At 42.5% G+C, this 26573-nt stretch overlaps 1 protein-coding gene across 2 annotated transcripts in view; it reads left to right on the top strand.

Annotated features, from left to right (window-relative positions):
* Window positions 1-25585, top strand: part of LOC135540317 (suppressor of tumorigenicity 7 protein-like) — a 35924-nt gene extending 10339 nt beyond the window's left edge. Inside the window, exon 15 of one of the 2 annotated variants that reach the window (XM_064966904.1) lies at window positions 23201-25585. In XM_064966904.1, coding sequence (XP_064822976.1) covers window positions 23201-23296 — 96 coding nt within the window. In that variant the 3' untranslated portion in view covers window positions 23297-25585. Of the gene's footprint in view, window positions 1-3800; window positions 5773-23200 lie in introns of those variants that run through there. The other variant, XM_064966905.1, reaches the window with a different exon arrangement.
* Window positions 25586-26573: the final 988 nt, after the last annotated feature.

Raw genomic sequence — 26573 nt, 5'->3', positions numbered from 1 at the left:
TAAGTCCTGCACTTCTCTTCCACTGATCCTAGAATAATTGTTTGATACTGGCCTGGATCTGTTTAAATTAGAAGTTAGAGTTTTAATGGGAACAATTCAATTATTGAGATGTGTATGCATGGCTTCAGTGCCTCTCATTACCAAATACACATAGCATCAGCAATCCAGCAAAACACCGTTGGCTGTATGCATGTTATTATGTACTCTGACCTGGTTGACCTCTGGTGTAGTCGCTGCCTCTCGTCTCTGTCAACAACGAGGCTCATGGGATGCCTGGGTCTGGTGGTCGAGGCGCCGGTTTGTTTCACTGCACATTCACTCCCTACACCTCAACTGCTGCTCTCCAACAACTTGTTGTGCACCGCAGTTAAGCCAAAATCGTGTATGATTTAATATCTTATTTCATGGGTCTGTTTTGTTTCCAAGGTTTGAGAATGAAATGAGGCCTAACCATATCCATTTGTAGATTTCAAGAGTACTGTATGACTTGGCGCAGAATAGGGATGGCACAATTACCGTATAATTGTGTATCTGACAATTATGGATGAAGACCATCATTTTTTAATTTTATTTGACCTTTATTTAACTAGGCAAGTCAGTTAAGAACAAATTCTTATTTTCAATGACGGCCGAGGAACAGTGGGTTAACTGCCTGTTCAGGGGCAGAACGACAGATTTGTACCTTGTCAGCTCGGGGGTTTGAACTTGCAACCTTCCGGTTACTAGTCCAACACTCCAACCACTAGGCTACCCTGCTGCGCTGTCATAACCGGTATGAAAAAAATAAACTGGAACGAACATCTGACTGACAACGGGTTGGCCGGAAATTTGTGCGGTTGAGTCCATTTCCGCGGTAACATGGACACTTTACACAACGTGATGAAAATGTGTTGCTCCTTGCTGAAGCAAGCAAGGTGTTGTAGCAATCAAGTCTTTGGTTTCCTAGGCAACGTCCCCTCCCTGCAGTCAAGAGTGGAGGTGGGGGGAAGAATGTGTGTATTAAATAACAAACTGACAATTATAACGGTGACCTGCGGTCATTTGACTGACAAATAACTGTCCTCCAAAATTCCATGAATGTCACAGCACAGAAGCAGCATCTCCATCTAAGCTCTGTCCCAGCCAGGTAGTTAGTAGTTCAGTTCAGTGGATTGGATAGCAGGACTTGAAGACCATCCAAGAACCAACAGCTAGGAGGGCCACTCGTGGGTACTCGTTCAGATCTAGGATAGTAACAGTCTTAACTGGCTCGTCTTGCATTGCCAGTTCCAAGTCTCGTGGGAAACGTTGGATCCAGAACAGGCAAACGACACCTCTGTTCAACAGCACTGTACTTGGATAGTATATCAGACCTGAGGATGTAGCTTGCTTTGATGATGCCAGTTTTCCACAGAGCCACACCCTGTTAGAAGGGTCAGCTTCAGGTTGATAGAGGGCCTGTCACTACGACAATAGGCTAACACCTCCACTCAGTCATTTTCAAAGGGCTGTTCCCAGGCCAGCCCAGGCTCAATTTCGTAGGGCACAATGCCAGTTAAACATCAAAAGCAAAGAAAACTGCAGTCCAATTGCCCCCATAGACAAATTCACCAAGCCCCTTTTCCTTGAAGTTATGGCCATATATGGTGGCCGAAAGAGTGTGTAAGTAGCTGATAACACAATGCAACATATACTCTATACCCTTGACAGACAGACTTAACGGTATGTTGCCAAAATAATAAAAATCTGGCAATGTTTTTTAGAGACAAATTCATACAGTCCCATTTTGACCACATTCTTTCCGGGACAAGCCTTTTATATGTACCTTGTTTGTCACGGCAAGTTTAGGAGTGTGCCAATGTGGGTGGACATATATTTGAATAAATCCATTGAATATACACCATTACAAAGAAATCCATTTATTAATGTGTTTTTGGGCAGGTTTTAAGAAACATTATTAGACTAAAATATATTTTCAAAAGAATAGAATGGCACATTTTTTGTTAAATGATGTTACTGGTCTGTGCAGCCTATAGGCTACATGGCTGCACAGGAAATCAATAGTGATTTTGTTCATTAAACAGACAAGACACTAAGTAGGCTACCCTGATCACAGTCAAAAAACATATTTTATAATGGGTTAAGAATATAAGGAAATATAACAATCGAATACAAGTCATATATTTCCCACACAACTTTTGTGTCACGGCAACATTTGGAACCGCTGTCATATAAAAAAAGTGATATTTTGAAACAAGCCCATGTTTTTAATTTTTTTAAATCCACATTTCATCTGTTTCCTACCCTCACATTCACTTTGTTAGGGAGCAGGCGTAGGGTCTTACATTGAGAATATCATGATACCGATAGAAAATAATAGCAATCTATATTTTCAAAATGCATTTGAGTCGTGTTTGTATTCCACAACCTCTGCAGGCTTTTGGAGTTGCCTTTATGAGATGGAGCAAAATAATAGGCCTACACTTGATTAAGACTACATTATTGCATGCTAAATGGTTCTGATCAGCGATAGATGAGTAAACGAATAGATGAACTACCACCTCAATTGTTTGCCAGCCAGAAAATTAACCAAATATACAGATGGAGAATCAATGAGAAAAAATCCCATTGATTAAGACAAGTACAGGCTTTTGGTCGCGTGTAGGCTACTAAGCGGCTGTGAGTGAAGTGTAAAACAATCCACTTCTTAAACTACATAACATGCTGACAAAATGTTCTGATCAGTGCTAATGAATGAGCCAACTCGACATTTCCACAGCCTAATTGTAGCCTAACCTATATCCAAACAGAGATTCAGTAAAAATACAAATCTGACATCGATTGATTTATCAAGATGACTCTCCACGCTTGTCTAAAAGCAGCAGGAAATGGTGCTGAAATAGTGAACACACTGGCAGGCTATTGTTTCAAATGTATTATAACATGTGGATGACTTTGGGAGATTCAATACGCAACAATTTGCCTTTCACTTGCATTTGCCTTCTTCATTCCTTCCACTTGCATTCGCCTTCTTCATTCCTTCCACTTGCATTCGCCTTCTTCATTCCTTCCACTTGCATTTGCCTTCTTCATTCCTTCCACTTGCATTCGCCTTCTTCATTCCTTCCACTTGCATTCGCCTTCTTCATTCCTTCCACTTGCATTTGCCTTCTTCATTCCTTCCACTTGCATTCGCCTTCTTCATTCCTTCCACTTGCATTTGCCTACTTTATTCCAATATTTACGTCAACCAGTGATATTTATTCCCCCAGTAATTATTAATGGATCCATCCAGTTGTGGTTAAGAAAACAGTGACTCTGGTGGACTATGTGAAGAGACGGGTGAGGTGACATTCCTCGCAAAGTTTAGAACTGGCAGGAGGATAGTAGTAACGGGCGCTGCCTAGCAACCATCAAGAGCTTAATTAAGAGCGTAGTTAGTGCATGCCAATGCCGCCTCAGCATTACGACTGCATTTCATACTAGGCTGTAGGCAGAACTTTACAAAATTCATGACTAGGTTGGTTGCTGGAAATACACTGAACAAAAATATAAATGCAACAATTTCAATGATTTTTCTGAGTTACAGTTCATATAAAGAAATCAATCAATTTAAATAAATTCATTAGGCCTTAGTCTATGGGTTTCGCATGACTGGGCAGGGGCGCAGCCATGGGTGAGCCCGGGACGGCAAAGTCCACCCACTGGGGAGCCAGGCCATGCCAATCAGAATGAGTTTTAGCCCACACAAAAGGGCTTTATTACAGGCAGAAATTCTCCTCATCAGCTGTCCGGATAACTGGTCTCAGATGATCCCGCAGGTGAAGAAGTCGGAGTGGAGGTCCTGGACTGGCGTGGTTACACGTGGTCTGCGGTTGTGAGGCCGGTTGGACGTACTGCCAAATTCTCTAAAACGATGTTGGAGGGCGGCTTATGGTAGAGAAATGAAGAGCATTAAATTCTCTGGCAACATCTCTGGTGGACATTCCATTCCAGTCAACATGCCAATTGCGCTCCCTTCAACTTGAGACATCTGTGGCATTATGTTGTGGGGCAAAACTGCACATTTTAGTGGCCTTTTATTGTCCCCAGCACAAGGTGCACTTAATATACCACACCTGTCAGGTGGATGGATTGTCTTGGCAAAAGAGAAATGCTCACTAACAGGTATGTAAACAAATTTGTGCACAAAATTGGAGAGAAATATGTTTTTTTTTTGTGGGTATGGAACATTTCTGGGATATTTTTCTTCAGCTCATGAAACATGAGACCAACATGTTTTAATGTATGTGATTTAATCCCATTTCTTATGTTTTCATAAGACACGTGTGGCAGACTCTGCATTTCTGTTTTTAGCTTGTTTGGCTAGGCCCTCTCTCACACTAGGCTAATCCTCTGTTTACAGTGGCCCTGTTTATTAGCTCTCACCTTACACAGCAGGGCTATTAGCCTGGGTAAAAGCAAGCCCTCAGAGACCGTCTCATGCTCAGACTTTTGTTATGGGAAAGGCTACCTCTAGATAGTGGAGAGCCTGGTTTTTACATCACAGCGGAGAGCCTGGTTTTTACAGCCCGGTGGAGAGCCTGGTTTGTGTAAGGGCCAGATAGAGAGAGGCACTACATGAAAGCCTCAGAGGCTGGAGGGAAGAACGGCCAGGCCCCCACCATTCTCTGAGGTTAACCGCCCCCTGGCTTCCTCTTATTCACTCCTATTCCCGCTACATGACAGCTGTAATCTACTCCTAGTCACACTACATGTTAGCCATAGCTGTCCTCATCTAGGACTGGGCGGTATACCATATTTTACTATATACCGGTATTGATGAATGGACCGGTTTGGGTTTTTACTTTACCTTCTATAACTATTTGTTTGTTAAATGTGATATTCCGTGTGTAACGTCCATTTTTATTGTTTACACTGCTACAACTTAGACCGCTGTGCCACTCGGGAGCCCTAAGGCACTGCATCTCAGTGCTATAGGCATCACAACAGACCCTGGTTCGATTCCAGGCTGAATCACAACCGGCCGTGATAAGGAGTCCCATAGGGCAGCGCACAATTGGCCCAGCATCGTCTGGGTTAGTGGAGGGTTTGGACAGGGAAGGCCGTCATTGTAAAAAACAAAATGTACTTAACTGACTTGCCTAGTTAAATAAAGGTTAAATAAAAAACATTTAAAAAAAACTTGAGTCATCCCCCATCTTTCCATCTCTCCATGCCGCTTTCCTCACATACCTCGCCCCGCCCCCTATCACTCAAGGAGCGCATTTGTTGTTGCTTGACCACCAGACACTTGGGTTCAGCCTGCATCGTCAATGAAGCACATGCAACAATTTTGATGACATTTACTTAATATAAATCCACAAGCGTTCTATAATTACACTTCGTTTCTTACATCTGCAAACATCTAGTTTCTCTTTTCTTAGCTAAGCTAAATCGTGTTAGCCGCTAATTCTAATCGTTAGTTAGCTGGCTAGCTAGCTAATAAATGTACTGAGTCAGAGCAAACGTAGCTAGCTAATAGTGCCAAAGATTATAGTGTCCCAGATGAAACACTGACCATCACGTTGGTTCTTACCCTGTCACAATAACTCCTGCCTGGCATTTTCATTCATTGTCATGTCAAACAACACTGTATACAAAGTGCCCACTATTATATTCTAACTATAGAATTAGAATGATTATTCTATTTCCATGATTCCTACAGTTCACCCAAGTGTTAAGACCTAAATCGCAAGTCAAATTGCAATTGTTGGTTAAAAATAAGGCCTAGTTCCCCCCCCCCATATTTTTCCCCCCAAATAAGTGCAGTAAATGCAAAAATGTATGGAAATGCAGGAAATTGAATTGAACAGTATTAAGCAATCAGAATGGAGAAAGACCCATTTGAAATCACTTAGAATGTATGTGTTACCACCCTAGGGTCACGCACTACTCACAAAGCAAGTTTAGAACTTTTATTATTAAAAAAACATAAAATACTGTCAAAAAATAGGCTACCTATCATTGGCGGCAGTTGGTCAGTAGAGACTTGCCTAATTCAATGTGTGCTTTGTAACTCTCTCCATCTTATGCAGGATGGATGATGTTTTCAGTTTTCAGACGTACAGTGTTCACCCCCTTGGCATTTTCCCTATTTTGTTGCCTTACAACCTGGTATTAAAAATAGATTTTTGGGGGATTTGTATCATTTGATTTACACAACATGACTACCACTTTGAAGATCATTTTTTTTTTAAATTGTGAAACGAACAAGAAATAAGACAAAAACTTGAGCGAGAACTTGAGCATGCGTAACTACCCCCCCTAGTTAATACTTTGTAGAGCCATCTTTTGCAGCAATTACAGCTGCAAGTCTCCTGGGGTATGTCTCTCTAAGCTTGGCACATCTAGCCACTGGGATTTTTGCCCATTCTTCAAGGCAAAACTGCTCCAGCTCCTTCAAGTTGGATGGGGTCCCTTGGTGTACAGCAATCTTTAAGTCATACCACAGATTCTTAATTGGATTGGGGTCTGGGCTTTGACTGGGCCCAACATTTAAATGTTTCCCCTTAAACCACTCCAGTGTTGCTTTAGCAGTATGCTTGGAGTTATTGTCCTGCTGGAAGGTGAACCTTCGTCTCAGTCTCAAATCTCTGGAAGACCGAAAAAGGTTCCCCTCAAGAATTTCCCTGTATTTAGCACCATCCATTATTCTTTCAATTCTGACCAGTTTCCCAGTCCCTGTCGATGAAAATCATCCCCACAGCATGATGCTGCCACCACCATGCTTCACTGTGTGAATGGTGTTCTCAGGGTGATGAGAGGTGTTGGGTTTGCACCAGACATAGCGTTTTCCTTGATGGCCAAAAGCTACATTTTAGTCTCATCTGACCAGAGTGTACCTTCTTCCATATATTTGGGGAATCTCCCACATGCCTTTTGGTGAACACCAAATGTGTTTGCTTATTTTTTTCTTTAAGCAATGGATTTTTTCTGGCCACTCTTCCGTAAAGCCCAGCTCTGTGGAGTGTACGGCTTAAAGTGGTTCTATGGACAGATACTCCAATCTCCACTGTGGAGCTTTGCAGCTCCTTCAGGGTTATCTTTGGTCTCTTTGTTGCCTCACTGATTAATGCCCTCCTTGCCTGGTCTGTGAGTTTTGGTGGGCGGCCCTATCTTGGCAGGTTTGTTGTGGTGCCATATTCTTTCAATTTTTTAAGAATGGATTTAATGGTGCTCTGTGGGATGTTCAAAGTTTTATATTTTTTTATAACCCAACCCTGATCTGTACTTCTCCACAACTTTGTCCCTGACCTGTTTGGAGAGCTCCTTTGTCTTCATGGTGCTGATTGCTTGGTGGTGCCCCTCGCTTAGTGATGTTGCAGACTCTGATACTGAGATCATGTGACAGATCATGTGACACTTATATCGCACACAGGTGGACTTTATTTAACTAATTATGTGACTTCTGAAGGTAATTGGTTGCACCAGATCTTATTTAGGGGCTTCATAGCTAAGGGGGTGAATACATATGCATGCACCACTTTTGTGTTTTTTATTTCATAGAATGTTTTTGAAACAAGTAATTTTTTTTACATTTCACTTCACCAAATTCAGCTATTTTGTGTATGTCCATTACATGAAATAAAAATCCATTTAAATTACAGGTTGTAATGCAACAAAATAGGAAAAACGTCAAGGGGGATGAATACTTTTGCAGGGCACTGTAGGTGATTGAGTGTTATGACGAAAGAGAAAGTTGTTTCCTTGTAAATCTTATCTGATGGAGTGTCTTTAAACACTTTGAAACATCTGACTGCTCGTCACTGCACACTGTTCTGTTTGGGTCTGGGTGGACGTGTCTGTAGATTTCTGATTATTGAAATGTTTACCAAGAGACGTGTTTTTATAAACACAAGCAAATAGTTGGCCAAAATGCACTTCAACAAGGAATGTATGAAGACCACACTCCAGATGAAAACGTAGTCACAACTTTGCAGTCTTGTATAATGTCGCTTACCTGAATGTGAAAAACAATGATCAATTGTGCTGATATCTTAAAACCATGACCCATTGGGTTGATATGTTACGTGAAGTATAGACATTATACATTCCAGTTGTTGTACTAGGCATGAAGAGTAGCCTATGTTATCATATTGTGTGGTGTCTTCGCTGTATTTTGCACAATTTCCTCATTACAGTCCCCTACTTCATTAAGGGTTGAGTCTGTAGGCTTGGGCGGTATACCGTGTATGTACTGCATACCAGGGTATTTTGAAATGCCGACAGACAGTATGATTTTCAATACCGTTTGGGGCAGCCTAAAGCTTGAGGGGTGCGTGCTATACCCTTGCTTAACTATCTTAGGTGTGCAAAATACATTTTCTCCAACTCAGGGCTCCAGCTATGCATTTGGTCATGACACCCTGTTCTGTTTGAGTCTGGGTGGACGTGTCTGTAGACCTGTGACTATTGAAATGTTTACCAAAAGGCTTGTTTTTATAAACGCAAGCAAATAGTTTGCCAAAATACACTTCAGCAAGGAATGTGTGAAGACCACACTCAAGATGAAAATTTGCAGTCAGTACTTTGCAGTCTATAATGTTGTCTACCTGAATGTGAAAAACCATGTTAACATGAAGTATAGACATTATACATTCCAATTGTTGTATTAGGCATAAAGACTAGCCTATGTTATCATATTGTGTGGTGTTGTCGCTGTAGGTTGAGACTGTGTGTTTTGCACAATTTCCTCTGCTTCATTAAGGAGTGTGTGTATATGTTACGCTTGGGCAGTATATCATATACATTTTGAAATACCAACGGTATGATTTTCAATACTGTTTGGGGCACCTTAAAGCTTGGGGGGGGTCTAAGATAGTTATCTCCAGCTCAGGGCTCCAGCTATGCATTTGCTTTGCTAACTTGCTAGCTAAGTGACTCTCTTGCAAAATCCAGATTCTTGGTCACAGTAGAGACAATCAATCCCCTCCTGGATGAAGATCTTTATTGCTTAAATTTTCTTTGTGAGTAAAAAAAATCTGTACAAATCTTTGGAAATAAACAGCGGCCCTTGTGTGCGCTGCCGGTAATACCGTATACCCATGGGACTTCCCCCATAACATTTTAATAATGATAATGAAACCTACAATTCTACACGGTTGCTTAAGAGAACATAACTCTTTCTTTTGGGGGAGGGGGGGTTGCCACAATAAATAATATTGAAAAAGGGTTTTAATGACTAGATTACTAATCTACTCTCCTGAAAATCCCTCCCCCAATAATGAATTGATAGGTGTGAAATCCTACCAACTCTGTGACTCTCAAAAATATCCTGCTCCACCCCTGACAATCCCATCCACAGTGATCGATTGATAGGCCAAACTCGGGAGGTAATGTGCTCGGCATTTGATGGTGAAATATTCCAGATCGGGAGAACAAAAGGATTTGTGTTCCTGTACGTTACCACAATCACACCATGAGTTATTTCCTCATTGCAATGTTTTATCCTGGCCACATTCTTAACTTTATTCTGTTATCTCTGTTATCGTCACGGTCGTGCATATCCCCCCCCCCCAAGGAAGTAGACTGGACTTTGTGCAAACTGGAAACTGCATATCCTGAGGCCACATTTATAGTAGCTGGGGACTTTAATAAAGGAAATAAGAGGAAAAGGTTAACTAAGTTTTATCAACACATCTCCTTTGCTACTCGCTCATCGAGCACTCTTGACCACTGCTACTCCCCCTTCCTGGATGTCTATAAGGCATTGCCCCCCCCCCTTCCTTCAGCAAATCAGATCACACCTCCATTTTGCTCCCCTCTGTCGTGTCTTTACTATCATTAACTGAAGATTCTCTTTAATTAGTTATTACGCGATCAACTGATTAATCACGTAACTAATTAACTAGGAAGTCGGGGCACCAAGGAAAAATATTCAGATTACAAAGTTATCATTTCCTAAAATAACTTTTCAGATATTTTATCTGATCAATGAGTCTTCGATTTAATGAATTATTTACTTTACCTCACGTTAGTCTCATTCCAAATGTCGTAAATTGTTGGTTATCTGCACGAACCCAGTCTTCACTATGAGTCATCCATACATCAATTGTCTTTAAATCATTTATTTATTACTAACTAAGTAATTCACAGAAATGCATAAACAAACACGGTAAATGTGGTTACATGAAATGATAGGAGAATGTGACCTAGTGGGCTAAACCGGCATGGCGGCTTGTTAGACAAAAGGGGGAGTGGAGGTCGACTAAGATGTCACTACAGTTAATGATTACTATAACAATTGAAATGCTTATCCTTTACACATGAACACTCACTCATTCGGGAACAATTGCTATATATATATATATATATATATATATACGCTCAGTGTGTCGTCTTGATCGCTGGTGAAAAGTTTGTCTTTCGTAGAATTGTCCGTCCCTCTCTCTCTCTGTCTTGGTTAGAGGGGATAGTTCAAAGTGACATTAGTTTTATTTGGAATGGCAGAAAAGGGCTGTCCCAGGGCTCAGGGGCGGTCCTCTGATTTAGTTCAAATCCAATAACCTTTTTGAGTTTTCCTTCATTAAACAGTCCAAATTCACATTGTAAAATTGTGTAAACAGTATCTTACTCATCCATTCATCTTATACAGCAATTAGATGTAAACCTTATATCTGGGGCTATTATATACATAGCGTTATGGTAATGTGGCCACACCGTCTCCCATGAGCTTCCCAAGTTGTGACAAACGGACCAGTTCGTAGCTGGATTCTTCACCGATCTTTTATACTTTCTCTGGAACATGAAATTTGTTCGTACCTCAAGTTCTGTGAGGTGGAAGGATTTCCTTCGTTCTCCATGAAAAACTACTCTCTATAACTGTTTGTCCATGAGGTCTTCTCAGGAATTTACGACCTCTGACCACAGCAGCCTAGTTGAAGGAGGCAAGGGGGAGGCAGGGAGAGGGGGATGAGCTTGCTATACCCAAAGAGGCCAATGTCATGACACCTCCTATAGCCAGAAACTTAAACAGGAAATACTAGTGGTAAGGGGACTGTTCAACGTTGGTCTGAGCAATCATAATCTATGCTTCAAGATTGTTTTGATCACGCGAACTGGGAAATCTTCCGGGCTGCCTTTGAGAATTGTATTGATGTGCACATCGACTCGGTGACTGAGTTCATCAAGAAGTGCATAGAGGATGTTCTTTCCACTGTCACGATTAGAACCCAAAAACATGGATAGATGGCAATATTTGTGCTAAACTGGAAACACGAACCACCCCATTTAACCACTGCAAGGTGACTGGGAACATGGAAGTGTACAAACAGACCAGCTATGCCCTCCATTAGGCAATCCGAGGCGCAACAACCGGGACAAAGTGGAGTCGCAATTCAAAGGCTTGGACACGAGGCGTATGAGCCGGGGACTTCAGACAATCACAGATTATAAAGGGACAAGCGAAACACCACCACCTCCCGCTTCAAGGAAAACTCAGAGCCGACAACGTGGGCCACCGCCAACGTGGGCCACCGCCACTCACAAGGACTGTGTTCTTGTTCTCCGTGGCCGACATGAGTATGACATGGTCTGCACGTCCTCAGAGCATGTGCAGACCAGCTGGCTGGAGTGTTTACGGACCTATTCAATCTTTCACGATCCCAGTCTGTTGTCCCTACTTGCTTCAAGATGTCTAACATTGTTCCTGTACCCAAGATAAGCGACAGTCATTTAGTTCAGTTACCATCGCCCTATAGCACTTACTCCTGTCATCTTGAAGTGCTTTGAGAGGCTAGTTAAGGTTCGATCCCAGGCTGTGTCACAACCGGCCGTGACCGGGAGTCCCGTAGGGTTGCGTCCGGGTTAGGGGAGGGTTTGGCCAGGGGGGGGCTTTACTTGGCTCATCGCGCTCTAGCAACTCCTTGTGGCGGGCCGGGTGCTTGCTGGCTGACTTCGGTCATCAGTTGAACGGTGTTTTCTCCGACACATTGGTGCGGCTGGCTTCCAGGTTAAGCGGGTGAGTGTTAAGAAGCACGGTTAGGTTGGCTCATGTTTCGGAGGATGCATGGCTCGACCTTCGCTTCTGCCGAGCCTGTTGGGGAGATGTAGTGATGAGACAAGATCGTAATTGGATATCATGAAATTGGGGAGAAAAAGGGGGGTAAAATCCACAACAACCAAAAATATGAATGCTCAGCCTTCAACACGATAGTGCCCTTCAAGCTCGTCACTCAGCTCAGGGCCCTGGGTCTGAACCCCACCCTGTGCAACTGGATCCTGGACTTCCTTATGGGCCAACCCCAGTTGGTGAAGGTAGACAACAATACTTCTGCCACATTGATCCTCAACACAGAGGCCCTACACGAGTGCATGCTCAGCCCTCTCCTGTACTCCCTTTTCACCCATTTACATCTACAACTCAATCATCAAGTTTGCTGACGACACAACAGTGATGTGCCTGATTACCAACAATGACGAGACAGCCAACAGGGAGGAGGTGAAGGCCCTGGCGGAGTGGTGCCAGGAAAATAACCGTCAACAAAACGAAATACCTGATCTTAGACTTCAGGAGACAGCAGAGAGAGCACACCCCCATCCACAATAATGGGGCCGCAGTGGAAAGGGGGAAAATCTTTAAGTTCCTCTGCGTACCCACCACTGACAACCTAAAATGGTCCATCCACACAGACAGTGGGGAAGAAGGCTTAACAGCGCCTCTTCAACCTTGGCCCCTAAGACCCCCACATACTTCTACAGATGCACCTTTGAGAGGATCCTGTTGGGCTGTATCACCGCCTGGTACGTTAATTTCACCATCCGCAACCACCGGGTTCTCCTGGAGGGAGTGGTGCGGTCAGCCCAACGCATCACCGGGAGCGCATTGCCTTCCTTCCAGGTCATATACAGCTCCTTGTGTCACAGGAAGACCAAGAAGATCATCAAGGACCTCTGCCAGTTTGGCCACGTCCTGTTCACCCCACTACCATCTAGAAGGAGGAGACCGTACAGGTGCATCAAAGCTGGGACAGAGAGAAGCTATTTTTCAGTCTATCTCAGGCCATCAGTACTCTGTCACCACTAGCCGGCCTCTGCCAAGTACCTTGCCCTGAACTTAGTCACTGTTACTAGCTGGCTACCACTCAGTACTCTGCTCTGCACCTTAGAGACTGCTGCCCTACAGTTTTTCTTCCTTTAAAAGTTACGAGCTTATGCCGTGACCGTTAGTGGTAGATGGTGGCATTCTATCATTGCACCACACTATCACAGGGGGGAGTTAGAGCGCTGATCTATCGGTAGTCTAAACTGTGGCAATTAATGGAGGTGTTTTCGGTCTGAGAGTCTCCTCTGGCACTAGAGTCCTGCATCAGTCAACAACAACAAAACTGTCGGTGGTCCTGGAGTTAAGAGAGAACTTGGGTAAATAGAGAGAACTTGGGTAAATCTACATTCAATCACGGACTACAAGATGAAATCCAGCTCAGTCACGGACCAGGATGTCTTGCTCCCAGGCAGACTAAATAACTTTTTTGCCCGCTTTGAGGACAATACAGTGCCACTGACACGGCCTGCAACGGAAACATGCGGTCTCTCCTTCACTGCAGCCGAGGTGAATAAAACATTTAAACGTGTTAACCCTCGCAAGGCTGCAGGCCCAGACGGCATCCCCAGCCGCGCCCTCAGAGCATGCGCAGACCAGCTGGCTGGTGTGTTTACGGACATATTCAATCAATCCCTATACCAGTCTGCTGTTCCCACATGCTTCAAGAGGGCCACCATTGTTCCTGTTCCCAAGAAAGCTAAGGTAACTGAGCTAAACGACTACCGCCCCGTAGCACTCACTTCCGTCATCATGAAGTGCTTTGAGAGACTAGTCAAGGACCATATCACCTCCACCCTACCTGACACCCTAGCCCCACTCCAATTTGCTTACCGCCCAAATAGGTCCACAGACGACGCAATCTCAACCACACTGCACACTGCCCTAACCCATCTGGACAAGAGGAATACCTATGTGAGAATGCTGTTCATCGACTACAGCTCGGCATTTAACACCATAGTACCCTCCAAGCTCGTCATCAAGCTCGAGACCCTGGGTTTCGACCCCGCCCTGTGCAACTGGGTACTGGACTTCCTGACGGGCCGCCCCCAGGTGGTGAGGGTAGGCAACAACATCTCCACCCCGCTGATCCTCAACACTGGGGCCCCACAAGGGTGTGTTCTGAGCCCTCTCCTGTACTCCCTGTTCACCCACGACTGCGCGGCAACGCACGCCTCCAACTCAATCATCAAGTTTGTGGACGACACAACAGTGGTAGGCTTGATTACCAACAACGACGAGACGGCCTACAGGGAGGAGGTGAGGGCCCTCGGAGTGTGGTGTCAGGACAATAACCTCACACTCAACGTCAACAAAACTAAGGAGATGATTGTGGACTTCAGGAAACAGCAGAGGGAACACCCCCCTATCCACATCGATGGAACAGTAGTGGAGAGGGTAGTAAGTTTTAAGTTCCTCGGCATACACATCACAGACAAACTAAATTGGTCCACTCACACAGACAGCATCGTGAAGAAGGCGCAGCAGCGCCTCTTCAACCTCAGGAGGCTGAAGAAATTCGGCTTGTCACCAAAAACACTCACAAACTTCTACAGATGCACAATCGAGAGCATCCTGGCGGGCTGTATCACCGCCTGGTACGGCAACTGCTTCGCCCACAACCGTAAGGCTCTCCAGAGGGTAGTGAGGTCTGCACAACGTATCACCGGGGGCAAACTACCTGCCCTCCAGGACACCTACACCACCCGATGTTACAGGAAGGCCTTAAAGATCATCAAGGACAACACCCACCCGAGCCACTGCCTGTTCACCCCGCTATCATCCAGAAGGCGAGGTCAGTACTGGTGCATCAAAGCTGGGACCGAGAGACTGAAAAACAGCTTCTATCTCAAGGCCATCAGACTGTTAAACAGCAACCACTAACATTGAGTGGCTGCTGCCAACACACTGACTCAACTCCAGCCACTTCAATAATGGGAATTGATGGGAAATGATGTAAAATATATCACTAGCCACTTTAAACAATGCTACCTAATATAATGTTTACATACCCTACGTTATCCATCTCATATGTATACGTATATACTGTACTCTATCATCTACTGCATCCTTATGTAATACATGTATCACTAGTCACTTTAACTATGCCACTTTGTTTACATACTCATCTCATATGTATATACTGTACTCGATACCATCTACTGTATCTTGCCTATGCTGCTCTGCACCATCACTCATTCATATCTTTATGTACATATTCTTTATCCCCTTACACTGTGTATAAGATATTAGTTTTGGAATTGTTAGTTAGATTACTTGTTGGTTATTACTGCATTGTCGGAACTGGAAGCACAAGCATTTCGCTACACTCGCATTAACATCTGCTAACCATGTGTATGTGACAAATAAAATTTGATTTGATTTGAAATACAATGGGGTTATTTCACTTGACATGTGGACTGACGGTTTTCGAAAAATAGCAACGGTGGGCTTTTGGTTTCTCTCCCTCTACAAACAGAAATAAATAACAAACTGGCTTTATTGACAAATTCATAATAATGTCTCACCCCATGTTCAAGAATATCCGTTTTACCTTTATTCAGATTACAGTTGCTCACTTGAAACAAAATCATCTCCAAATTATTGTTATTTTTTAAACAAGCCATAGAAAGTTGGTTGCAAATAAAAATAAGGAACTTGTCAGTCGGCCCTGCATTAAAGACGAAAATTGGTTAAAGAAAATTGTGATAAATAAAAAATATATACCAGTTTCATTTAAGGACCAAAAAAATGACAGCAGTGCCATATCGGTATTTTCAATGTATCCATTACATGGCATGTGGTTTATGAATTGACATGCAATTTTCCGCTCCTCCTGAAAGCCCTAATATTAAAAACAGTCAAATGCTCTCCGTCGCCCACATGCACTTTAAACATTTGGATTATAAAGCATTTAAAGGCTGACATTAGTTGATTTTAGTACTTCTGACAGCCAAAATTCTTACTCCACCCATATCTTCTGGATTTTTAAACATTCCCAGAAGGCATGGATTTTTATAACCTACTGCAGGCCTAAAACCTATGGGTGCAAACAAGGTTTCCATGATGGGCTCTTAGCAGGACAGTAGACTCTTCAACCTTTACAAAAGGATAGCTTGGGCTAGGTGTGGAAATAAAATCCCCCTAACTTGCAATGTAGTAAGTACTCTAAAGTTTTACATTTCTAATTCCAAACATCATGCAACTGCAGAATGTCGGGTAAAGCATACACTGTACACTATTTCTTCATCAACATCTTAATGCTTTCGTTAATAAAATAATGATAATGATTTTTCAAAATGCAGATGTTTATTTCAACTATCAGCAGGGTAATAGACTCTTGCCGAGTTTAGGGACTTTAAATATATTAATGGATCCATAACAAATTACTATGGGAATAAATATCACTGAATGACATTGCATGGAGTCTGGTCTTGATAAATCAATCATGGGCCTATTTATATAATGAATATGGATTCAGAGGGCAGAAATTATTAAATATTAAAGCATGAGACCTCTCACTAAAGGCGTCAGTCATACAAAAGTTATACTTAAATCCGAACAGGTTTTGCAGTTTGTCACAAATCATTGGGTCGAAACTACAGAACAGTACAAAAAAAGAGAACACACATGGTTAACGTTCTGGAAATAAATAGAAAATATATATATATTTTTTTAAATGTATATGTACAGTGGGGCAAAAAAGTATTTAGTCAGCCACCAATTGTGCAAGTTCTCCCATTTCAAAAAAAAGATGAGGCCTGTAATTTTCATCATAGGTACACTTCAACTATGACAGACAAAATGAGAAGAAAAAAATCATGAAAATCACATTGTAGGATTTTTAATGAATTTATTTGCAAATTATGGTGGAAAATAAGTTTGTATCACTGTATTTGGGGAGTTTGTCCCATTTTTCTATGCAGATTATCTCAAGACCTGTCAGGTTGGATGAGGAGCGTTGCTGCACTGCTATTTTCAGGTCTCTCCAGAGATGTTTGATCGTGTTCAAGTCCTGGCTCTGGCGGAGCCACTCGTGCGTTGTCTTGGCTGTGTGCTTCGTGTCATTGTCCTGTTGGAAGGTGAACCTTTTGCCCCAGGTCCTGAGAGCTCTGGAGCAGGTTTTCATTAAGGATCTCTCTGTACTTTGTTCTGTTCATCTTTCCCTCTTTCCTGACTAGTCCCCCTGCCGCTGAAAAACATCCCCACAGCATGATGCTGCCACTACCATGCTTCACCGTAGGGATGGTGCCAAGTTTCCTCCAGACGTAACGCTTGGCATTCCGGTCAAATAGTTAAATCTTGGTTTCATCAGACCAGAGATTCTTGTTTCCAAGTGGGCTGTCATGTACCTTTTTATGAGGAGTGGCTTCCGTCTGGCCACTGTACCATAAAGGCCTGATTGGTGGAGTGCTACAGAGACGGTTATCCTTCTTGACAGTTCTCCCATCTCCACAGAGGAACTCTGGAGCTCTGTCAGGGTTGGTCTCCTCCCTGACCAAGGCCCTTCTCCCCCGATTGCTCAGTTTGGACGCTCTAGGAAGAGTCTTGGTGGTTCCAAAATTCTTCAGTTTAATAGTGATGGAGGACACTGTGTTCTTGGGGACCTTCAATGCTGCAGAAATGTTTTGGTACCCTTCACCACATCTGTGCTTCAACAAAATCCTGTCTTGGAGCTCTATGTACAATTCCTTCGACCTCATGGCCTGTTTTGTTTTTTATATAGACAGGTGCGTGCCTTTCCAAATCATGTCCAATCAATTGAATGTACCACAGCTGGACTTCAATCAAGTTGTAGAAACATCTCAAGGATGATCAATGGAAACAGGATGCACCTGAGCTCAATATCAAATCTCTTAGCAAAGGGTCTGAATACTTTTATGTAAATAAGGTATTTCTTAATTTGAAGTTTTATACATTTGCTAAATTTTTTACAATTCTCACCACTTGACTTTTTTTCACATTTAGTTGTTTTACAGCCTGAGTTTAAAATGAATTATATTGATATTTTCTGATAATACACCTTAATGCAAAGTGGAATTATTTTTTTGTTTGTTTGTTTTTTGTTTGACAAATGTATAAATTAAATGCTGAAATGTCTTTTAGTCAATAAGCATTCAACCCTTTTCTTATGGCAACTACAAAAAAAATTCAGGAGTATGGGCTTAACAAGTCACAAGTTGCATGGACTCACTGTGTGCAATAATAGTGTTTAACATGCTTTTTGAATGACTACTTCAGTCGATCAGTGAATTTCAAACACAGATTCAACCACAAAGACAAGGGAGGTTTTCCAATGACTCACAAAGAAGGGCACCAATTGGTAGATAAAAAAAAGAGCAGACCTTGAATAGCCCTTTGAGCATTACGTTATCAATTACACTTTGGATGGTGTATCAATACACCCAGTCACAACAAGGATACAGGCTTCCTTCCTAACTCAGTTGCTGGAGAGGAAGGAAACTGCTCAGGGATTTTTTTGTTTTGATGATGGTGACTTTAAAACAGTTACAGAGTTTAATGGCTGTTATATGAGAACTGAGGATGGATCAACATTGTAGCTACTCCACAATACTAACATAATTGACATAATTGAGTGAAAAGAAGGAATGCAAATATTCCAGAACATGCATCCTGTTTGCAACAAGGCACTAAAGTAATACAGCAAAATAAATTGGCAAAGCAAATTACTTTTTGTCTTGAATTAAAGTGTTATGTTTGGGGCAAATCCAATCCAAAACATTACTGAGTCCCACTCCATATTTTCAAGCATAGTGGTGGCTGCATCACATTATGGGTATGCTTGTAATTGTTAAGAACTGGGGAGTTTTCCATGATAAAAAATAAACAGAATGGAGCAAAGCACAAAATACTAGAGGAAAACCTGGGTCGGTATGCTTTCCACCAGACTCTGGGAGATGAATTCACCTTTCAGTAGGACAATAACCTAAAACACAAAGCCAAATCTATGCTGGAGTTGCTTACCAAGAAGACAGTGAATGTTCCTGAGTGGCAGAGTTACAGTTTTGACTTAAATCTGCTTGAAAATCTATGGCAAGACCTGCAAATGGTTGTCTAACAATGATCAACAACCAATTTGGACTGGGAAGTTTTTTATAAATAAATAAATTGAGCCACCAAATCTACAATAGAAAGAATAAAATGTAGCTCCTGTAATATGGGTCATATTTGGGTCATATTTGAGCAGTTTGATTTAGAGGCCATTAAAATACAAAAATATTTTTTCACAAGCTACTCATTTACAGCCTGCATATTTTGTTATTGTGTAGGCCTAATTTGATGAATAGAAACAAAGTAATGTAATTGCGTTTTGGTTTTTAGAACCATGCATTTTTGATTCGTTACTGATTTCATTCATCATTGCTACAGTTATGATGTATATCGTGCTATTTCTGTTGTTCTATGTATTACCATTTTCATTGTTTTATTTTTACTTAGTGTCCGAGCTCCAACATGTATGACTAAGATGTTTACTGTACCCTGCAATCACACCTGCAATCCTGTACATGTGACTATTAAACACTGAATCTGAATTATGAGAACAAAAATCTTTCTACTGTAGCCTACCTTGAGAATCTTGCCTTTTTTAAGATGAGTGAAAATTACACGGTTTTACGTTTGAACAAATCTGTAGCCTGCAACTACTATCAATGATTTTTAAAATTGTAATTCTGTTTAATAGTGGTCTTTTTGAACAACAACCACTGTGAGGAGAATATAAACAGAATAACCATGAAAAGTATGAGGACTAACAAAAGTGTAGTCTCAGCAAGCACACTAGTATTCCGCTTCAACTCCGACATGGACTTTGCTTGGTGCCATCGTTTGAAGCTCCGTCTCCATGAACATGTTTAAATTGAACAGCACCGTACATATTTGATGAGAAGAGGGTTGAAATTGCTTATTTGGTCGAAATTAGTTACCAAACCAAGCAGAGCTGTTTTATGGTGATACAAATATCCTGTGCTTTTTCATTTGGGCATAGGTGCATACAGACTAAGCTTGGCTACATTGTAACTCTGAAGTGACCACAGTGCGCTGGCATATGGGGCTCACCCAGGAAATTATACAATGAAAATGATATGTAACAACACCATTGGACCAAACACTCTGACATGAAACAACAATATAAATGAAACGACAGCGCAACAAAATAGATGTAAATAAATATTTAGCAGGTCATATTGAACACCAGCGGTGCAACTAGTGCTTTGTAACTTTACGGAACATCACAGAGCACGCAGGAGTGAAGACTTTCTATTGGTCAATACCGTTCATCTTGAGGCAATGGAGAATGGGTTCAAATTGTATTATTATATATTTTTTTTACTGATTTAACCATTATTTAACTAGGCAAGTCAGTCAAGAATAAATTCTTATTTACAATGACTGCCTACCCTGGCCAAACCTGGACAACGCTGGGCCAATTGGACCGCTGCGCTACTTGGGAGCCCAAAATGCAATCTGTTAAATATTATACAGTGTCATATATAAAATGGACATATCTATTTTAATACAGACTACTTTGAAATATTACTAATCATTGGAAATGACATTACCCAACACATCATGATCATTTTCTGGTAAAAAGGTGAGGGTGCAAAAACATACGTTTCCCTATTTAGAAAGTCTGTGTCCAGCTGCTCCACTGCTCAGGCACCTATACGTATACCCCAGTATGGTACAAGAATGGTATGAACATCTGGATACCACCCAGCCCTAGTTTGAAAGTCTGGGTCCAGCTGCTCCACTGCTCAGGCACCTATTTGAAAGTCGTATGCTCCACCCAGGCAGTATGGTACAAGAATGGTATGAACATCTGGATACCACCCAGCCCTAGTTTGAAAGTCTGTGTCCAGCTGCTCCACTGCTCAGGCACCTATACGTATACCCCAGTATGGTACAAGAATGGTATGAACATCTGGATACCACCCAGCCCCAGTTTGAAAGTCTGTGTCCAGCTGCTCCACTGCTCAGGCACCTATACGTATACCCCAGTATGGTACAAGAATGGTATGAACATCTGGATACCACCCAGCCCTAGTTTGAAAGTCTGTGTCCAGCTGCTCCACTGCTCAGGCACCTATACGTATACCCCAGTATGGTACAAGAATGGTATGAACATCTGGATACCACCCAGCCCCAGTTTGTGTATCTATTAAGTGAGGGTTAGAACTGGGGAAGAGAGACCCATTACATGGCATGCTTGGTCATAGTTCCACATACTAGAACAATGCTGCTTCCCACATCCTGTCAAAACCATCTGTTCACCTCGCGAATGTATTGCTTCATAAACACAAAGTGTTGTTTATGGTGGATTGAACTATTGGGGTTGAACATATTTCAGATGTGTGATCGTGGATGATTTCTATTGGTTATGCTGGAGAGGGAGAGGCCTCAGTAAGGGTTATGGGTCTCCTATCTGTACTTGCTTACTTGTTTTGGGAGAGCATTTTATACAATTACACCTGGTTTCCCTAGTATTAGTAGTGATGCAAGCTCTGGTATTCAGCCTTAGCTGAAGGGTACATTCTAACGTGCCCCCTGCCCTCAATACAAGTCACCATGCTTCTGCTGGTATTCAGCCTTAGATGAAGGGTACATTCTAACGTGCCCCCTGCCCTCAATACAAGTCACCATGCTTCTGCTGGTATTCAGCCTTAGATGAAGGGTACATTCTAACGTGCCCCCTGCCCTCAATACAAGTCACCATGCTTCTGCTGGTATTCAGCCTTAGATGAAGGGTACATTCTAACGTGCCCCCTGCCCTCAACACAAGTCACCATGCTTCTGCTGGTTTCAGCCTTAGATGAAGGGTACATTCTAACGTGCCCCCTGCCCTCAATACAAGTCACCATGCTTCTGCTGGTATTCAGACTTAGATGAAGGGTACATTCTAACGTGCCCCCTGCCCTCAATACAAGTCACCATGCTTCTGCTGGTATTCAGACTTAGATGAAGGGTACATTCTAACGTGCCCCCTGCCCTCAATACAAGTCACCATGCTTCTGCTGGTATTCCCACTTTAATTTATCCTCCCTATGTGTAACCTTTATTTAACTAGGCAAGTCAGTTAAGAACAAATCGTTATTTACAATGACGGCCTAACCCTCACAATGACGGCCTAACCCTCACAATGACGGCCTAACCCTCACAATGACGGCCTAACCCTCACAATGACGGCCTAACCCTCACAATGACGGCCTAACCCTCACAATGACGGCCTAACCCTCACAATGACGGCCTAACCCTCACAATGACGGCCTACCCCTCACAATGACGGCCTAACCCTCACAATGACCCTCACAATGACGCCTAACCCTCACAATGACGGCCTACCCTACCCTACCCTCACAATGACGGCCTACCCCTCACAATGACGACCTAACCCTCACAATGACGGCCTACCCCTCACAATGACGGCCTAACCCTCACAATGACGGCCTAACCCTCACAATGACGGCCTAACCCTCACAATGACGGCCTAACCCTCACAATGACGGCCTACCCCTCACACCCTACCCCTCACAATGACGGCCTAACCCTCACAATGACGGCCTAACCCTCACAATGATGGCCTACCCCTCACAATGATGGCCTAACCCTCACAATGACGGCCTACCCCTCACAATGATGGCCTAACCCTCACAATGATGGCCTAACCCTCACAATGATGGCCTACCCCTCACAATGACGGCCTACCCCTCACAATGACGGCCTAACCTTCACAATGACGGTCTACCCCGGCCAAATCCGGACGACCCTGGGCCAATTGTGCGCCGCCCTATGGGACTCCCAATCACTGCTGGATGTGATGCAGCCTGGATTCAAACCAGGGACTGTAGTGATGCCTCTTGCACTGAGATGCAGTGCCTTAGACTGCTGCGCCATTCGGGAGCCCAACTATATAGTGCTCTAAATACCCCCAATTCATGTTGTTAAATTCTAAAGAATACAACATAAAAATTGCTGACACCATTCAAACCATTGGGGGTTCGGAATCAGCCAATTATCTCAGAATCATATTTTTTGCATATAGAACCGTATATATCCCCATCTCTGAATGGGTTGTAGGCTATTGAATGTGGTGTATTGAAATGACTTTGTTTTGTTCCTCAGTTCTTCAGCACCCTCTTCACACCCCTGGGTTTCTTCGCAGACAAGATGGAGAGCTTCATGCCATCCAGTTTCTGGCATCAGCTGACTCGAATCTGACCCCATCTCACACACGTACACATACACACCCCTCAGACACCAACACTCCAAAACTACAGACAGAAATGTTTGCTCTCCTGTCTTCAGCGTGCACACACACTTGTTGTTTTGGTACTGATTATGTTGGCCAAGTCTTGTATCAACATCCAGACGCAACTCAGAGATGCAACTGCTAAGAAGCCAGGTTTTTAAAGTAAACATTTACCAGATATTCACGCAGTTATTCGTTTATTATTATTATAGGAACTTGAAGTTATGTTGAGTTACACAGAACGGTAAATAGAAAGTATTTCAACCTACATTTTACTTCCAAGTCCCACCTCTAAATTACGTCAATCTCTCATACACTTCTGAATTAAGTGCTGAAACAAAAAATGTATTATTACGTCATGTTTCATTATTGTGAAGGCTAACACTACAGTTCATGGAAGTAGTATCCCTCTGTTCTGTTCTAGGGTTGCAAAATTCCAGGAACTTTTGATAAATTCCCTGATTTTCCTGAGATCCTGGTTGTAGAATTCCAGATTTCCTCCTGATTCCCGTACTGATTCCCGTACTGATTCCCGTCTGATTCCCCTCCTGATTCCCCTACTGATTCTGGGAATCCTCCAACTGGGATTTTGGGAAAAACATGGAATTTATTGAAAGTTCCCGAAATTTTGCCACCCTGGTTCTCGTGTTGCTATTCATAATATCTTGCCAAATGTATTGTCTGTTAGCTGGTGCAGCAGGAGACAGATGGATGTCTATAGAAAAGAATACTAGAAGGCCTGTTTTCCACGATCGCATGTCTGAACAGACACATTCATGTTCACTAGAATAAGGTAGAGCCATGTATTTAGACAGTTGGGACATTGTGGTTTCTGCTTTATGATGCATTTACATGAGACAACAATACATGGCAGCCATGTTAGCGGCCATTTACATTACATGGGAAATATGTCTATAATGCTATGTAACAATGTCTAGAATTAGAACAATATCATTTAAAAAAAATCTAAATACATGGCTCTAGAATAAGGTCTGTGTGTCATGCCAGTTCATATGGGTTGAGACAAACACATAGCCTTTATGGTACATAGTCATCCTATGGGGCAGAGTTTAAGTTTGTGAGACCTTCTAAAAACAGATCCTTGATTTACTGCTTCACTCTGTCTGTAGTGTATACAACGCCTGCAGTGTTTTGCCAGTTGTTGCCACAGCATGCCAACTCCGCGCTATATCACTGGCAACCTGCGCCCCCTCAAATGTAGCATAAACATGTAAGTGGGATTATGACCGGTTACGGCATGGGTAGTCATGGCATCACTCACAGCCAATCACATAACTGAACGCTGCGTTTCCAGGTCCTCTATGAGTTGTAGTCAACTCGTATTGCTCAGGTGTAATCAGCCAATCACAACAGGCCGCTTTGTTTGAATCACTGTGTGGTTTCACCGTAGCCTCAACAGCAAATACTCTGAACTGTGATCTAAGACTAGTCAATAGCCTACAGTATATATTGTGGCAGGACTCGATATTTGATCATGAATGGCACAAAGGGCCTTTTGTACCTCACTGACTAAACAGACAGATTGGATTTAAATGGCCTGATGAAATGAAAAGCTATTTTTCACAATACTCCCAGATATGTATTGTATTGATGAACCAATGTTTCGGCACACTGGTTTCAGAACCTGCTCATTCATTTGCTAATTCCTTCAACTATTTTATGTATTTTATCATACATAAACCCAATTATGAGTGAAGATGGCAGCAAGAGCTGACTGTTTATTGGTTGCTGGTAGTGCATTGCATCCAGGGCCGGACTAATGCATTTTGGGCCTCGGGGCCCCAAAAAATATATAGTTTGGGAGGAGAATACAGCTAACTTTCTGCATTTCAACATGTGCAGTTTTATAATGCAATTCTACACATTTTGTCACGTGCCCGTTCGATAATCCCGCCCTGTTTACATAATGTGATATTTGTGCACTGTGCTTGAACAGCACTTATGATTGGTTTGCTACTTTCATTCAATTTATGTGTCAGAGCCATCAACACTCCTACCTGGCTATACTGTGCACTATCTGGGTGTAATTACTGTACACTATTTTAATTCCATACTGTTGGATTATATTTGGGATAGTCCAGAATAACAAGATGAAATGCTGAAGACAGAAGTCCTATTTGAACTTACTACCATATGAGTTAGATAGCTCACAATAAATTGGTTCTTGAATGTAAATCTAATGCGTTTGTGTTTGAATTTTTGTTGTACTTTGTGAACAAATAAATTTAAAAAACAGATTCAAGACTGATTTGTATGTTTTGGGGATGTGGCCTAGGCCCTATGGTTTACCCTAGACCAGGGATGCCCAGCCCTCTTCCTGGAGATCTACTGTCCTGTAGGTTTTCAGTCCAACCCTAATTTAGCATATCTGATTCAGCTCGTTAAGGTCTTGTTGAGCAGCTAATAAGTAGAATCAAGTGTGTTAAATTAGAATGGACTGAAAACCCACAGGATGGTAGATTTCCAGGAAGAGGGTTGGGCAGCCCTGCCCTAGTCAGTGAACATACATGAAAGACAAGCTGAGTGTACCTACATTATACGTCCTTACCATTTCGCTATATTTGGTGTTTGGATGAAAAGCAGCTTTGACGTTATGACCCACATCAATGTTCCCTTTCCCCCACACCGTTAGAGAGCCCATCTCCTAACACTAGACTAGGGGTTGTTCAACTGTTATATTTACATTTATACTTGCAGTTTGGCGCTTAGAGGAAGTTGGCCACTTATTGAAGTTGTATCAGGTCCAGGGGTTTGTGACAGTTACTAATGATGATGTTTGTGTTTGAACCAACAAATTGCTGGTGAATGTTCCTCAGACTCTGGGGCCGTGACAACAACAGCAGGGACAAAACACTCTCATCGGTCCCCTATAAAGATACACAAACAGCCACTTTGTCTTAGTCAGTAGAGATACACAGAGACTTATAGAGAGTGGTTACCATGACTCATTGGCTTGGAGCATGGTGCTTGGGTTAGGGTTAGTGCTTGCAACACCAAAGTGGGGGGTTTGAAACAACCCTTATCGCCTCTAGGTATTTGTGTATATCTGAAAGGATTGGGTAAGCATTACCACAAAATCCCACTTCACACTCCATATCCCCAGATGGCAGTAGCTATACTGTCAAAGCTACTGTTCTATATACTCTCAAAGCTAGTATTCTCTATACTCTCAAAACTCCAAACTAGTTTGGGACTTGCGGAGGCTATGTGGTGGGATAGAGATGG

Source organism: Oncorhynchus masou, chromosome 5 (assembly GCF_036934945.1).
Source record: "Oncorhynchus masou masou isolate Uvic2021 chromosome 5, UVic_Omas_1.1, whole genome shotgun sequence".
Classification (NCBI taxonomy): Eukaryota; Metazoa; Chordata; class Actinopteri; order Salmoniformes; family Salmonidae; genus Oncorhynchus; species Oncorhynchus masou.
The sequence above is the reverse complement of the archived record's forward strand: the minus strand, read 5'-3'. Positions and strand labels throughout refer to the sequence as shown.